This window comes from Eleutherodactylus coqui, chromosome 6, assembly GCF_035609145.1.
Source record: "Eleutherodactylus coqui strain aEleCoq1 chromosome 6, aEleCoq1.hap1, whole genome shotgun sequence".
NCBI classification, from domain to species: domain Eukaryota; kingdom Metazoa; phylum Chordata; class Amphibia; order Anura; family Eleutherodactylidae; genus Eleutherodactylus; species Eleutherodactylus coqui.
In genome coordinates, this window is record NC_089842.1 from 50,484,885 (window position 1) to 50,500,382 (window position 15,498).

The 15,498-nt window shown below is 43.4% G+C and overlaps 1 protein-coding gene across 1 annotated transcript in view; it reads right to left on the reverse strand.

Moving 5' to 3' along the window:
* VWA1 (von Willebrand factor A domain containing 1) overlaps positions 1 to 15,498 on the reverse strand; it is a 104,148-nt gene that overhangs the window by 24,624 nt on the left and 64,026 nt on the right. The window contains exons 3-6 of the mRNA XM_066606799.1: positions 9,970 to 10,248; positions 7,577 to 7,852; positions 5,600 to 5,875; positions 4,164 to 4,436 (exon numbers count right to left, since the gene is read on the reverse strand). Coding sequence (XP_066462896.1) covers positions 4,164 to 4,436; positions 5,600 to 5,875; positions 7,577 to 7,852; positions 9,970 to 10,248 — 1,104 coding nt within the window. The remainder of the gene's footprint in view (positions 1 to 4,163; positions 4,437 to 5,599; positions 5,876 to 7,576; positions 7,853 to 9,969; positions 10,249 to 15,498) is intronic.

Consider the following 15,498-nt stretch of genomic DNA (forward strand, 5'->3'; position numbering starts at 1 on the left):
TAAATCGTCTGTTACATGGGAATGCTTCTTTCACCCTCAACCCCCACCTTTTAGCTTTAGAGTTCAGTGAGAAAAAGGGAGGGGGGAGTGTGACTGACTAGCCATGCTCTGCTTGCTTGATATGAATAGATCTGTAATGAAGATGATCAGGAATGAAGTTTAGTATAAACCTGTGTGAATAGGGAACGTCCATTCTTGCTGTTATTTGTGTACATGTCAGTTCTGTGATTGGTTTGCAGTGATTTTGATTGTTAAATGGTGTTTTCAATGTGATAATGTCATGTAAGATATAATAATAATGAAGTTGTTGATAATGTGAGAGCTGAGTGTCCCTATTACGGGAAGGATAGCACAAGGATGCTGCAGTTATCTGTAGGAGTCCAGCCACAGCTAAAGCTCTGTTTATCTTACTCCATCACCTCTCCCTGATAAGAGAAATTCCTGAGGGGGGTTGTTAACGTTGGAGGATCAAGCGACTGCAGATGATTGGAGTAGTAGTAGTTGTGTGAATCTTAATGTTATGCAGTAAATATTGTGTATAGAGAATGTTAATAATTATATGAGATAGAAAGACTTGACCCCACGATAGATAAAAGTTAATGACAAGTCCTCACGCTGTGATGAACATAAAATGTGTGATTAAGCTTCTTCACTGTACCTACCCCCCACAGATAAGTGATCCATGTTATACATTGAGTTTGCTGTTTCCACCTGTGGGCAGGGACCAAATACCTGCTGTTGCCTCTGATCCTGGGGTTATACTTGCTTCGCGCTACCTGGTAATGGGACCAAGGCAGACTACGGGAGACTGCCTGAGGGATGCTGTGCGGAGAGGAGAACCGTAAGGGCACGCTGTCTCTGGGATATGGCCTGAGCTACAGAGAGCACGCACAGACGTGTGATGGTTGTGTGGTGACCGGGCCTAGAACAGGTGCCAGGTACAGCCCCTAACGGGATTGTGCTTGGTACAACTGATAATGCCTGTGTACCTAAAGACCTCCGAGGGCAACAGCAAGGGCCGTGTCTGGAGAACTAGGAACACCTCTCCCAAAGGTTCCTCTGACCCATCGGGGTCCCAAGGGGGGTACCGGACGAGTATGGGACGAGAAATCAGATGGCTGCAGGGGGTTTGAGTCTCTTCTCGTATGGTGGGTAACAGTGAATAAAGATGTAGACCAGATTAATTACACATACTATAACCAACAGAGATTTGTTAATTATACAAGAGATGCAATCAGGGGCCTAGAGGAACAACTAGGACATACCTTACACTCATTGCATGGCAAAATAGAATGGCTCTTGTTATGTTACTAGCAGAGTTTGTAAAATGATTGGAGGACATTGTTGTACTATCATTCCTAATAACACTGCAACAGATGGTAGTGTTACTCGAGCACTGGAAGGGTTAAATGCATAATAAAATGAACTAGCTGATAACTCTGGAATAGACGATCCATTAGACTGGTTGGAAAACTTGTTCGGACACTGGTCACAAGTCATATACTCCACATTAGTCTCTATGTCAGTATTTGCCTCCATTCTAGTACTCTGCGGTTGCTGCTGTATCCGAGGACTGTTACAAAACCTTATTATTAACACTTCCATCACCAAAACTATGTTCCAAAATATACAAGATGACGAAGAACAAGATGGCTTACTGGGTCAGGTGACCACCTCTGTCTGACAAGTGATGGGTAAAAGTTGTATGAAGGAAGCGCCATTTTACTTTGATGATTTTGAAGTGTGACATTTTGATTCCAGTGTGTCCTGATTGTACCGGAGGATTGCTCTAAATAACTGATGGACACTTCAATAAGTAAGACTTTATATCATGATGGACAATCATTTATATATGAAGAAAGGAGCATCAATCTCATAATAAATCAAGGCCAAGCTTCTCTTGGGGGGGCGGGCCTAATTGTGGGTACAATTGGTGGAATGACTTTATATATATATATATATATATATCAATGTAATGCTTTTATATGAAATAATTATATACTTAGTCTTGAAGTGTAAACCCAGGCGTCTTGGTAATAAAGCTTCGGGCCTCAGCCAGGGGGTCTGTGGTAGAGTCATTATATATGTGTATTTACTATTATACTGTGTTGATGTATTGATCTAAAGTGGGGAATGTTAAGAAAATTGTAGATCAATGTATCAGTTAATTATTCTATATTGCATTGTAGAGCATGATACTAGTATGAGTAGTGAAAGGGTTAAATATAACCCTTCTTTAGGCCTCCATGTCTTCTCAGGAAAGATGAGAGTCTACTAGACCCCCCATGTATGCATATCTATAGACAGGAAACTATAGATTACAGGGGGTAGGTCTGTAAAGCATTACATGCATTCCTTTCTCCTGAATTCATAATGGTCTCATTGTATGTAATAGATACACCCTAGAAGGTGTAACTTATGTTAATCATTTTTATCTTAGCCTATCATATATTCTATCCATTTCTGGAGGTATATAATTTTTACTGTGATGTCATTTAGGATATATATACTTTGTCCACCTCAGAATAAATTAGAAATCATCTGATACAGCACAGGCTGGTGATGTGTTTCTCCTGGGCCCAGACTTCTGCACGGGATCTGGGATCGTCTTCTCTTTGATAAACACATAAATTCTCCTTACACTTTTCAAAAGTAACACTTTTCAGAAGGGTCGTACATAGAGGATAAGGGGCTCAAATTAAAGAAAGATCTAAATTGGCCCCATCTACTGACGCATTTCTTTAGAAGCCTCATTTCCAGTCCTCCAAGTCCTAGAAGGAGAAGACATCATGGACTTTGCTGCAGTTGCTCCTTCCTGTAAGGACTCTGGATGTGCAACCACTGTGTCAACCTACCCGGTAGGTGAATGTCTGATCCAGCACGGCTGACAGGCAACCCCAGCGTGGAAGGTAAGATACCAGATGAACAGCCCCGTATATAGATGGAAACTAGGGAAGTGCCCTGAACTGATAACCAGGAGAGGGAGACCCCTGCCTACAAGCGGAGCACTCGTCCCGATAAGGACGACCCAACAGTCTTCCTCTAGGCGCTAGTTTACCCTGGCGGGCCGGAACACCTATAAGACAAAGATAGAACAACACCGTGGAGTAAAGAAACAAAGGAGGAAGAAGCGGACAAGGATAAACAGAGAAGCTGACAACATGAACAACAGACTACAGAGTATATGAACGAAGAACACAGCACACAAGCAGAATGCAAGGTAGCAAGGTAACTGCCGAAGCAGCGGCTGGACATGAAGTGAAGGGAACAAACTCTCATCAACACTGCAGCAAGGTCTGAAAGGCCCAGGGTAGCTATATAGTGATTAGAAAAGGAGCATCAGCTGAACAGGAGACCAGAAGCTATTAACCCTAGGAGAGCTGGAAGAGAGTGAATGTAAGCTATGTGAACAGAAGTAATGGGACGCCCATATTTACCAGACACAGAAGATTGCGTCTGAACAGTGCACCTAACACTTCCATTGACTGTATCTGCTGCACTAAGTTTTCTTGGCCGACCACTGCGTCTACAATCCTCAACATTGCCTGTTCTTTGTGCTTCTTCAAAAGAGCTTGAACAGCATAGCTTAAACCCCCCAGTCTGCTTTGAAATCTCTGGCTGGGAGAGACCTTGCTGATGCAGTATAACTACCTTGTGTTTGTTGCTGTGTATGACCTGTGACATGAAACTGTCTTCCACAACCTCACCTTCGTAGCAGAGTTTGATTGTTCCTCACCCACTTTTAAGCCTCCTACACAGGCATTCCTGTTTTAGTTAATGACTGCGTTTCAAACTGCATTTCATAATGATGATCTTTATCACCTTTTTGGTATAATTGGTTAATCATACACTAGACTATAATCCTACAAAACCCCTGACTATGTACAAGTGTACCAAGAAGCATTGAAAGTGTTGTGAAGATAAAGAGTGTTCGCACCAAATATTGATTTCATTTAGATTTCTCTCTTGTTCATTCACTTTGCATTTTGTTAAAGCTTTCTTACCTTGCAGCATTTTTTCTATACTTGCCTAAAACCTTTGCACAGTGAATCTATATAAAAACCCAGACCTCTAGAGGTCCATTTTGTGGTACAATTTCAGTAAAATCAGAATTGTTAGGAGGTATGAATTTATGGATGAGAACCAGAAACGCGCTGTCTTACCCGGGTGGGTGGTGAACTCTATATTCTGCATCTGGATGTACTGCATGTTAGATTCTGGAATAAAGCTGATGTGGTAGGTGGTGTTCGGTCTCAGGTTTCCAATGACCGCATTGCTCTTATCATACAATGACATCTTGGAGATTAAATGTGGTTCGGAAGCTGATGCATAATTCACTATATAATGTCCCGTATCACCTTCTAATCGAGACCAGGTTAAATAAAGACTCCTTGAGGTGATATTGTGAACTTGTAGATTTCTTGCTTGGATCATGTCTGTAACAGAAATAGAAGCCAAGGTCAAACGTGATCAATAGCTTTTAATTTTGATAGGCCCCTGACAACTAGCTGAGCCAAGGGGCCTTGAAGGACTCCCGTGATCAAATGCTATGGAGGACGGATTTCAGTGAATTAATGGACTTGCCAGTTCTTCTAGACACAAAAATAGCCACCATCCATATTTTGAGTTGTATTCAAGTTCTAAGGTTTCCTCATTTTTTTCCTCAGCAATAGAAACATGGGACATATTTTAGAAGATGCGGACATTTCTCAAGGATGAGTAAGACAGATGGCAACATCGTCACGTTCGAAGAACAGCATGTAATCATTCCTTTTCTTCACTCATGTGGAATGACACCCATCAACATTCGTCGTTAGTTTAGTGGGACATGTAGGGAAGGTACCATGGATGTCAAAAATGTGCATTCTAAAAAAGGCTGAATGTCACGTGGGAACGATCTGAAGGATTCTCGGTCACACACCAGCCGGTCCGACAACATAACTGTGGGAGTAGAGCAAGTGGTTACAGAGGACCACCGACTGAGGAACAGATTGGCATTTCCGTAGGATCTGTGCCCACCATCCTGTGTGAAGACCTGAAGAGGCGGAAAGTTTCCTCTTGGTGGGTGTCACAAATTCATCAAGACACCCTCATCGAGTGGCCCTTATTCAGGGGTTTCTTCATGACAGCAACTTTGAAGTGGTTTCTCATGCTTCCTACTCACTTGACCTTTGCAAATTTTTGGCCTTTCTCAAAGATGAAAGACTCTCTTCATGGTCGTATGTTTTCCATTCGTGCCGTTCTTGCAACACTGATTCTCCAGTGAGCAAAAAGACCCCTAAAGAAGTGTTTGTAGTGGCCATGCAATCATGGTGCCAATGTTGGGAAAAATGTCCACATCAAGAGGAAGATCATGCTGAGAAGTAACAATACTGTCAGCTTTCTAAAGTAAGAAGTCTTTGTAGAAAACAAAGTAGGAGATCTTAGAACTTGAATGCACCTCGTAGCTAATAAATCCGGAGAGGGGGTGGCCTAATAGGGCACTGAAGACTAATCTAAGCTTGTTCAATATTTGTGGGGGCAAGGACATTTTCTTGTTACTAGGTGCTGTGTACGCTGATATTATTCTAAACTGTAAAAGAACAGATGTCCTACCTACCTGGCAGAGTGGAGACCTGAAGGATCTGTGATTGGGAAGCCTCCAATTTGGATTCAGGACTAAATATGACCTGGTAGGTGGTTTTTGGTGTTAGACCGCTGACGACTACACTGGTTTGGTTTCCATACAAGGTCTTCCTTGTCTTTCTTCTTGGAAAAGTTAGTAGAGCATAATCCAGAAAGTAGCGTCCTATATCACCTATTACCTTGGACCAGCTGGCATTAAAACTGGTGGATGTGATATCGAGAATCTGCAGGTTTCTTGCTTGGATGTAATCTGTAGAGCGGATATTAGAAATGGAAAGATCAGTATGATAGATAATACTAACTGGCTAAAAGCGGTCATTGGGATCAACGTATAGGGTGTGCACAGAAGTACCTATCCAAGGGAAATAGAGAATTTTTCTGACTTTTCAGAAGGGTCATAAATAGAAGACAAGGGGCCCAAACAAAAAAAAAATCTAAATTGTTCCTATCTATTGATGCAGGACGCGAAACAAAAAAATAAGCTTTGTTATCTTACAGAAGATGTTCGATAAGACCGCCGTCAGCAGCCATATAAAGATTAGAGATGAGTGAATATACTCGCTAAGGGCCATTGCTCGAGCGAGCATTGCCCTTAGCGAGTACCTGCCCGCTCAGGAGCAAAGATTCGGCTGCCGGCAGCGGGCAGGGAGCTGCGGGGGAGAGCGGGGAGGAATGGAGGGGAGATCTCTCTCTCCCTCTCTCCCCCCCTGCTCCCCCCTGCTGACTGCCGCAACTGACCTGTCACCCGCGCCGGCAGCCGAACCTTCTCTGCTGAGCGGAGAGATACTCGCTAAGGACAATGCTTGATCGAGCAATTGTCCTTAGTGAGTATGCTCGCTCATCTCTAATGAAAATGTCAACAGTTGAGTGTGGTGAAATTGATGGCATGTAGCATGTTAGGGGTCATAGTTTCACAGACCACTTGTCTTTCTAGTTCACCAACATCACAAGGTACTGCTGGGTCTCCGTCGTAGACAGCTGCCTTAAAGGGGGTTGTCCGAGACTTTTGCTATTGATAATCTATTCTTAGGATAGGTGATCCACCGCTTAGGATTCCTGCTGATCGCCAGGTCTGCTGTTCGTGCCAACAGCGCAGGAAGCAGATAGGGCTGGTAACATTGCAGGTTTCCAGTTTGGTACTACAGACACTATTGGCATTGAATTCAATGGCAGTACCAAACTGGCCCACTGCAATACAGACAGCACTATCTGCTTCCGCACTGACAGCAGGCCCGACGGTCAGCTCATTGGCAGGAATCTCAAGTGTTGGACCCCCGTCGATAAACTATTGATCACCGATCCTGAAGATAGGTCATCAGTAGTAAACATCTTGGACAACCCCTTTAAGGTGAGCCCACAGGAAAAAAAAATCCAGAGGGGTCAAGTGTGGGGAATGTGGTGGTCAAGAAACAGGGTTGTGTTGTCTAATCAAACTGAGCTGCTAGCCACATCTCTCTAGGAATGAGGTGGAGCCCCATCATGCAGGTACCAAACTTGTTGACGTTGCGCCAATGTCAAGCCACAGAGCCATTCGTCCATTGTGATTTGACCCTTCAGTTGACTTATTTATTTTATTTCACTGATTGCATTAATTCATTTGTGGCATTTATTAATGCGTTGTTATGCTAATTTGTCTTGAATTGTTTTAGCTCTGGAAGAAGCAGCTCCACACATACACCCCCAAACAATACCGGAAATGCCTCCTTTGCCCCTGGATAGGTATTTCTGTGGACACCCTGTATGTAGCATACTTTTTTACCCTCTCATTCCCCTCTGATATATCATTCTAGGGAACACAAGAGTTGAGGGATGCAACTGCACCATCCAAAGTTGCCTTACTAGTGTATGTCACAGATGCCCCAGTGTAAAGGGCTCTCTTCTAGTAGTAGGTCCCCCTTGAGAGCAACACGCCGTACTATAATGAAGCATGTACACAAAATACTGCAGGTACCTGGGAGCGTAGACACTTGGATTGTCTCGGGTTGAATATTCGGGTCATTAGAATCAGGTATAAGTGTGACCTGGTAGGTGGTATTTGGCGTTAAATTACTAAGGCCCACATTAGTCTCTTCCACCGACAACGTCTTCTGTAACTTTCCTCTTGGGTCAGACAATGGTGAATATTCTAATACATACACCCCTGTATCTCCAGATAACCTCAACCAAGTCAACAAGAAACCTGTTGTTGTTATATCATGAGCCTCCAGGTTCCGTTCTTCCTTCTTTTCTGAAATAGGAACATGTTTTGGTTATCGATGTAATAAAGGCAATGTTTCTCACTAAGCTAATAGTTTACAATAGTTTCCAAGCAGGGGCCCCCAGTCCATATGTCCTACTAAGGCATATGGACATCATAGGGGACGTGTCCCCTGCTAATGACCTCACTTTATTAGCAAAAGCAGAATAATAAAGAATGTCTCCCAGACTGTATTCAGCTATGTATTCCATAGTTTGCTATTTATCTGAATGGCTGCCATGCAATATTAACATATGTTCCTGCCTATAGACGTAGTTTTCAGCTAGAAAAAAATCTTGATGAAAAATGCCTGCACCTGATAGTCCAGTGTCAGGGGGGTCTGACAGTTCCAGACCCCCCCCCCCCCTACCACCTTAATGATCAGGCAGTGCATTGATAAAGCCTGCTGTCTGGCCATTGAGAAAACTGTGCAGCAATACATACCATGACTGCACAGTTCTCCCTCTCCATGCCTGGTCATTGCTGAACAGGAGAGACTCCTGGCCAGCAGATATTGCTGAAGATCAGGGCTAGAATGAATCGCTGAGACATACATCTCCCCTGTCTTCTTTCTGTACCACATAGACAGATAAGAGGAGAGATCAAAGGTCTTGCAGAAGCAGAAGGACCTTTCATGATGTCATAGCCCTGTGATCAGAGACTTGGGAGCAGGAAGCTGCTACACTGAGTAATATGCTACTACAGTTGTATGAGGGGATTTAATAATAAAATCAATGTTTAACATGACTGCTGCAGAGCTGTATGTGTGTGTGCGTGTGTGCATGTAGTAGTGCTGTATGTGCATGTAGCAGAGCTGTGTGTGTGTATGTGCATGTAGCAGTGCAGTATGTGTGTATGTGCATGTAGCAGTGCTGTGTGTGTAGCAGTGCTGTATGTGTGTATGTGCATGTAGCAATACTGTATGTGCATGTAGCAGAGCTGTGTGTGTGTATGTGCCTGTAGCAGTGCTGTACGTGTGTATGTGCATATAGCAGTGCTGTGTGCATGTAGCAGTGCTATATGTGTGTATGTGCATGTGGCAGTGCTGTGTGTATGTGCGTGTAGCAGTGCTGTATGTGTGTATGTGCATGTAGCAGTGCTGTATGTGCATGTAGCAGAGCTGTGTGTGTGTATGTGCATGTAGCAGTGCTGTATGTGTGTATGTGCATGTAGCAGTGCTGTGTGCATGTAGCAGTGCTATATGTGTGTATTTGCATGTAGCAGTGCTGTGTGTGTAGCAGTGCTGTATGTGTGTATGTGCATGTAGCAGTGCTGTATGTGCCTGTAGCAGTGCTGTATGTGCCTGTAGCAGAGCTGTGTGTGTATGTGCATGTAGCAGTGCTGTATGTGTGTATGTGCATGTAGCAATGCTGTGTGCATGTAGCAGTGCTATATGTGTGTATGTGCATGTAGCAGTGCTGTGTGTGTAGCAGTGCTGTATGTGTGTATGTGCCTGTAGCAGTGCTGTATGTGCCTGTAGCAGTGCTGTATGTGCATGTAGCAGAGCTGTGTGTGTATGTGCATGTAGCAGTGCTGTATGTGTGTATGTGCATGTAGCAGTGCTGTGTGCACGTAGCAGTGCTATATGTGTGTATGTGCATGTAGCAGAGCTGTGTATGTATGTGCATGTAGCAGTGCTGTATGTGTGTATGTGCATGTAGAAGTGCTGTTTGCATGTAGCAGTGCTGTATGTGTGTATGTGCATGTAGCAGTGCTGTGTGCATGTAGCAGTGCTATATGTGTGTATGTGCATGTAGCAGTGCTGTGTGTGTAGCAGTGCTGTATGTGTGTATGTATATGTAGCAGAGCTGTGTGCAGCAGTGCTGTGCACATGTATAATGTGGTTAGCCAAGTGTAATAAGTGAACATATGTCCATTATTTACATGAGCACACTAGGTTTAATAGGAGCTGACTGTTAACTCTCAACTCCCTTTTCTATACTAGAACAGCAAAGTTTGTGGTTGGTAGTCCCTTCACTTTTTAAGACCCCCAAGATGTTTAAATTAGTATGAAATTTTTTTGCCTATTTTCTGCATTGTATTTTGTAGTTTGAAAAATATGGTTACTTTATTATGAGCATTTTTAAAACGTTTCCCATTCCTTTTACCTTGAAGAGTGGAGACTTGTATGGTTTGAGGTGGGAAATACTCAATATTTGACTCTGGGTACAGCGTGACTTCATAAGTGGTGTTTGCAGTCAACCCTGTAATACTTAAACTTGTCTGATCCCCATGCAGAGTGTGTTGTAACTTCTTTGTTAAATCAGATAGTGGTGCATATCCCAAAACATAATGTCCTGTATCTCTGGACAGCAAACTCGGCCATTTCAGCTGGAAGCTTGTTGTAGTTATATTTACTGCTTGGAGTCTCTTTGCTTGAATCAATTCTGAAATATGAATTATAAGTAAAATAAATACATGTAAAATGAATACAAATACAAATCACTATTCTGTAACTGCAGTACCTCAAAATAGACACAAGATGGCAGCATTGACTCTACTCAAAATTCTTGTCTGTTGAGCTATTGGCAGCCTTATAATATAACACATTGGGCTATTTTTCCAATATTGTGTGCCGTACTCCCAATATAATACACACAGCATTATGAGATGGAGGTTCAGAAAAAATAAACTATATTAATAAAAAGAAAAAAAGGAACGGGATATTACATTCAAAAAAAATATTACACGCTTGGAGCTTTTATATTTTCTACACAGGGTTATTACAGATACTCTTCCTGATGTTACCCTTCTTAACTCCCATGTATTGACACTCGGATAGAGAAGTTTCATATCAGTGGAAACAGAAACTCAAAAAGTTTCATTTAGCAAAACTGTCTACCAGTAAGACTCCTTGTTGTCCATAACTATTTCTCAAGCTGTGCTATGATTGGTTGCTATGGGCAAGAAGGACAGTTTTACTGTCTTGCTAAATGAAGCTCAAAAAGTTATATTCCGCCGTAGTCATCACTAGGGGAATATGAGACATAATGGCTGCCAGCAAAGACAGGAGAGCATTTAGTGTCCGTGATTTTCACGTCTCCCGGTCAGTGTCCTTGATTTCCACACTGATGATGGTGCCAATGGAGCACTGGCTCCAGGCCCCATGTACCCCTATGTTCAGCCCCCCTTTTCCGCGGCTGCCTGCTCTTCAGCAGACTGAGGGGCTACAAACACTGGTTTGCACTGATTTGGTAGATCCAAGTGAGAAGCAGTGAGGCTCAATTTTGTAGTGTTGCAAAACGAAAAAAAAAACCAACAGCGATATACTCACGATGCACATCGCTCCCCCTTACCGAGCTTTGTTTTCCTGTTTTCTAGGGTCAAAGCGGTCATAGGCTCTGTGACACGACTGGCACTGGCCAAGGAAAGGCTAGTGCTAGTGCTGGGCCTGTGTCACACCACGTATCATGAGACCGCGCTGACCCCGGAAGAAAGGAGGAGAAGAAGACCTGTATGGAGTGGCATGAGGTCCGACAGGCAAGGTGCGTACACTGTGGTTTGTTATTTTTTAGATTAACAAAAGAGGCAATTCTATTAAAAGAGTAGAGAAGGCGGCATTATTAATAACTAGGGCAGAACAGGTGGCATAATTACCTACGGAAGCAGTTTACTTGCAGAGGCTGAAACGTGGCACTTTTAACTACAAGGACAAAAGTGCTGGCCTTATCTATTATTGGGGCAGAAAGAGTGGCATTATTTATTACAGGAACAGAAGAGGGGCAGTATTAATTATGGGGGAATTGGCAAAATTATTAATTACAGTGGTGGAAGTTGTGGCCTTATTTATTATGGGGTCAGAAAGAATGGCATTATTTATAGCGAGAGTAGAAGAGGGGCAGTATTAATTATGGAGGAAGCATCGGCGACATTATTACATGTGGGGTTAGAATTGGTTGCCTTATCTACTATGGGGTCAGAAAGAATTTCATTATTTCAAACGGGAGCAGAAGAGGGCAGTATTAATTATGGGAGTAGCAAAGGTGGCATTATTAATTATGGGGGCAGAAAGCAGGCATTAATACTGATGGCTGCAGAAGAGGGCACTAAAGGCAGCACCTACAGTGTTATCTGGGGCACTACGGATTATGTAGATTTGCGGAAAATGTGAAAAGGCTGATAAAAAAAGCAAGATTTGTGGACGGGAGGAGTCATTGTGATGGTCTGGGCATGGATATAAAAGAAAAGGGAGAGACAGCACCAATCAGAGCTGACGCCACCTGTGATTACTGCAGGTAACTGCACTGTAATCAATGTCACTATGTAGGGCTGGTAACTGACTATTACTTAGAGATATACTATTACTTGGAGGCATATTACGTGCGAGAAAGCCCATTGTTCTCTCTGGGCGCATAACAACCGTGTAAACCAGTCTTAGAATCATGTGCAAATTGGCAGAGTTCAATGAGCCTGCAATAGAAGAAGAGCAGCCATATTGGTCACCACCCTGGGGCTCATTCATACTGAATGAATCATTCAGATTTTTTTGGATCACAGAAATCTAAACAATCATTCAGAGTAAATGCCGGCAGCAGCGAACAACCAACGATAATCCGTTAGTCTTCAGTTTCTATAGGCTGTTGATTTAACATGGTGTCACAATGCTCTAAGGCCGGTCTCACACAACCGCAATTGAATTGTGAATTCTGCTAATGCCGTCCACGCGGACGATACACGGGAATTGAAAGGCATGAACTTTTGTTGGTTGACTTGGACGTACGGGTAGGAATAGCGGATTCCGTAAGCGGAAGATAGGTCACAGCATGCTCTATTTAAGCGCAGAAAGAAAAAAAAAGAAAAAGAAACAAGAAAGAATGAAAGAGAAGAAAGATTTTATATATATATTATTATCGCCTGGGCGGTCGGCTGTGCGATGTTCTGATGTCATTCTCTGCTATTGAGCTTTCTTCTGCATGGAGGATATGCTGTCAATACACGTACATCTTCACAGAAAAACGTGCGCATACACGACCATTCGCCTTTCATTTCCGTGATCACTCGCAGGTGTTCTGCTGCGGATATCCGCAAGCGGAATCTGACCCGTTCGTGTGAGCCTGGCCTAAGTAAGGTGTGTCAAACTCATTTTCCCTGAAGGCCACATCAGCTTTATGGTTGACATCAGAGGGCCATATATAAGGGCTTATTTACATGGCGTATTCGCGCTCCATATTACAAACCTAATACAGACGTGTGTATTTTACGAACGTGAAGAAAATTGCAGCATGTCCTATTTTGGTCCGTATGATGGGAGTTGCTGAACAGGGCGCTGTGGAGGTATGCGCTGCGTATTCTGACTCAATAACATGGCTGTAAGCGTATCGGCTGAAGTAACTTCTCTTGTAGTTATGGACCAGTACTCACAGCAGGTATATGTTGTCAGACAGCATCCAACTCGACTGCAGAAGCATGTGAGAAGATTCCAAGGTTTATTCAGGTAGAAATCTTGTATAATGCACATTCAGCAGTAGGTAAAAAGAGTGATGGTTAGCCAGAGCACAGAGTAGAGACCTAAGACATAGGCTATAGACAGGAAACTCCCCAGCAGGAGGAAAGGGAGGGGTTATGCAACACAGGGGGGTACAGAGAGCCAGGAGGGACAAACTAAAGAAGGCAAGCACTTACAGATACAGTACAGGTTATACATGTCAATGAATAGAGTCAGGTAGATGAGACATGACACTCCCCGTCTGAAATCTTTAGATTTCACTGAATACTGTTTTGACATAATGTCCTTCAAAGTCCAGAAATTCTTGTTTAACCTAAAAAACAAGTAAACGAATGCAACAGCAATAATAAATGAACAAATCAACTGTTGTGGCAAAGGTAATCCACAGGTGGACTTCTTCAGTTTCTCTCGGTTGCAGTCTGCGGTGATATGCTCCCCGCCATGAGCTGTGTAGGATAATCAAGCTTCCTTAGCTGACTTCCTTCCTTGGAAGAAGAAGTACTAGTTCACTGATTGGACGGAAGAAAACTCTTACAGTGCCTCCTTTTGTCACTTTGACTTCCACTTTTCGAATTTTCCCATCGTCGTTAGGGATGACCTTGGTGACGAGACCCATGGGCCATTCGTTCCGGTGAACCTCTTTGTCTTTCAGAAGAACAAGATCACCAACCTGGAGATTGGGTTTTGGAGTCTGCCACTTCTGACGACTTTGAAGGGTGTGTAGATACTCCATCTTCCAACGGTGCCAGAACACATTGGAGAGATGTTGAACTTGTTTCCACTGACGTCTGTAAATGTCACTACAGTCAAAGTTGCCTGGAGGAATAGTAGCAGTCCCAATTTTCTGGGTGAGGAGCGTGGCTGGAGTAAGAATAAATGGAGAATCAGGGTCTGAAGATACCGGAACTAGTGGTCTTGCGTTGATGATAGCAGAAACCTCAGCAAAAAGGGTGACCAATGTTTCATGAGTGAGTATCGACGACTTGTGATCCATTAACATTGAATCAAGTATTCTTCTTGTAACGCCAATCATGCGCTCCCAAGCTCCTCCCATATGAGATGAATGCGGAGGGTTAAATACCCAGGTACATCCATTGTTGAGCAAGAAGTTGCCTAGTTGTAGTTCCTTGCAGGCTCCTACGAAGTTAGTCCCACAGTCGGACCTCAGCTGTTTGACTGGTCCACGAATGGAGAAGAATCTTCTAAGAGCATTGATGAAACAGGAAGAATCCATAGACTCAATCACTTCAATATGTACTGCACGAATGCTAAGACAGGTGAACAGCACAGCCCATCTTTTGCTATTTGCGGCGCCACCACGCGTCCTTCGTGTGACTACGGACCACGGACCAAAGACATCCACACCAACATAAGTAAAAGGGGGATCGGTACTTAACCGATCTGCTGGTAAGTTCGCCATTTGCTGTTGTTGTTGTCTTCCCCTTAGCTTGTGGCACTTGACACATTTATGGAGAACGGAGGAAATGCTTCTCTTCATTCCTACGATCCATAAACCGGCTGACCTGATGGCACCTTCAGTGAACTGTCTGCCTTGGTGATGCACTTGATCATGGTGGAGTCGGATTAGCAAGGTAGCGATATAATGTCCACCTGGTATGATGATGGGGTTCTGTTCTTTATTGCATAGATCGGATTTCTCTATCCGACCACCCACTCTGAGCAATTTGTGGTGGTCAACTACTGGGTTGAGTTTATAGAGTGCGCTGCTCTTGGGCGGACTGATGCCCTTCGAGATATTGTCTATCTCTGAGTGATACACCTCTTGCTGTGTACACTAGATGATGATTTGTTCAGCAAGTTCAAATTCTGTGACTGTAGGGTGCGCTTTACACATATGCCAACCACTACACTTTGACGATGCGTTCTTTGCAAAACACTGAGCAATGTGAATTAGTCTGCCAATAGCTTGCACGAGAGATCTCCATGTCGAGAAACGTTCAAAGCGATGTGACTTCAGCTTCACCTTAGAAGTTACAGAAGTGTAAAGTGTAGAACTTAGGGCTCTGATTTCCTTGTCAGACGCAGGGTCCACCAGATCATAGATGGCATTGGTAGGTAACAAACAAGGATCTTCGTATAGAAAACTTGGAGGTGAAGACCATATGTGGTCTAGCAGATCTGATGTTGGTGCGGCTCTTGTTCCCCGGTCGGCTGGATTAAGTTCTGTAGG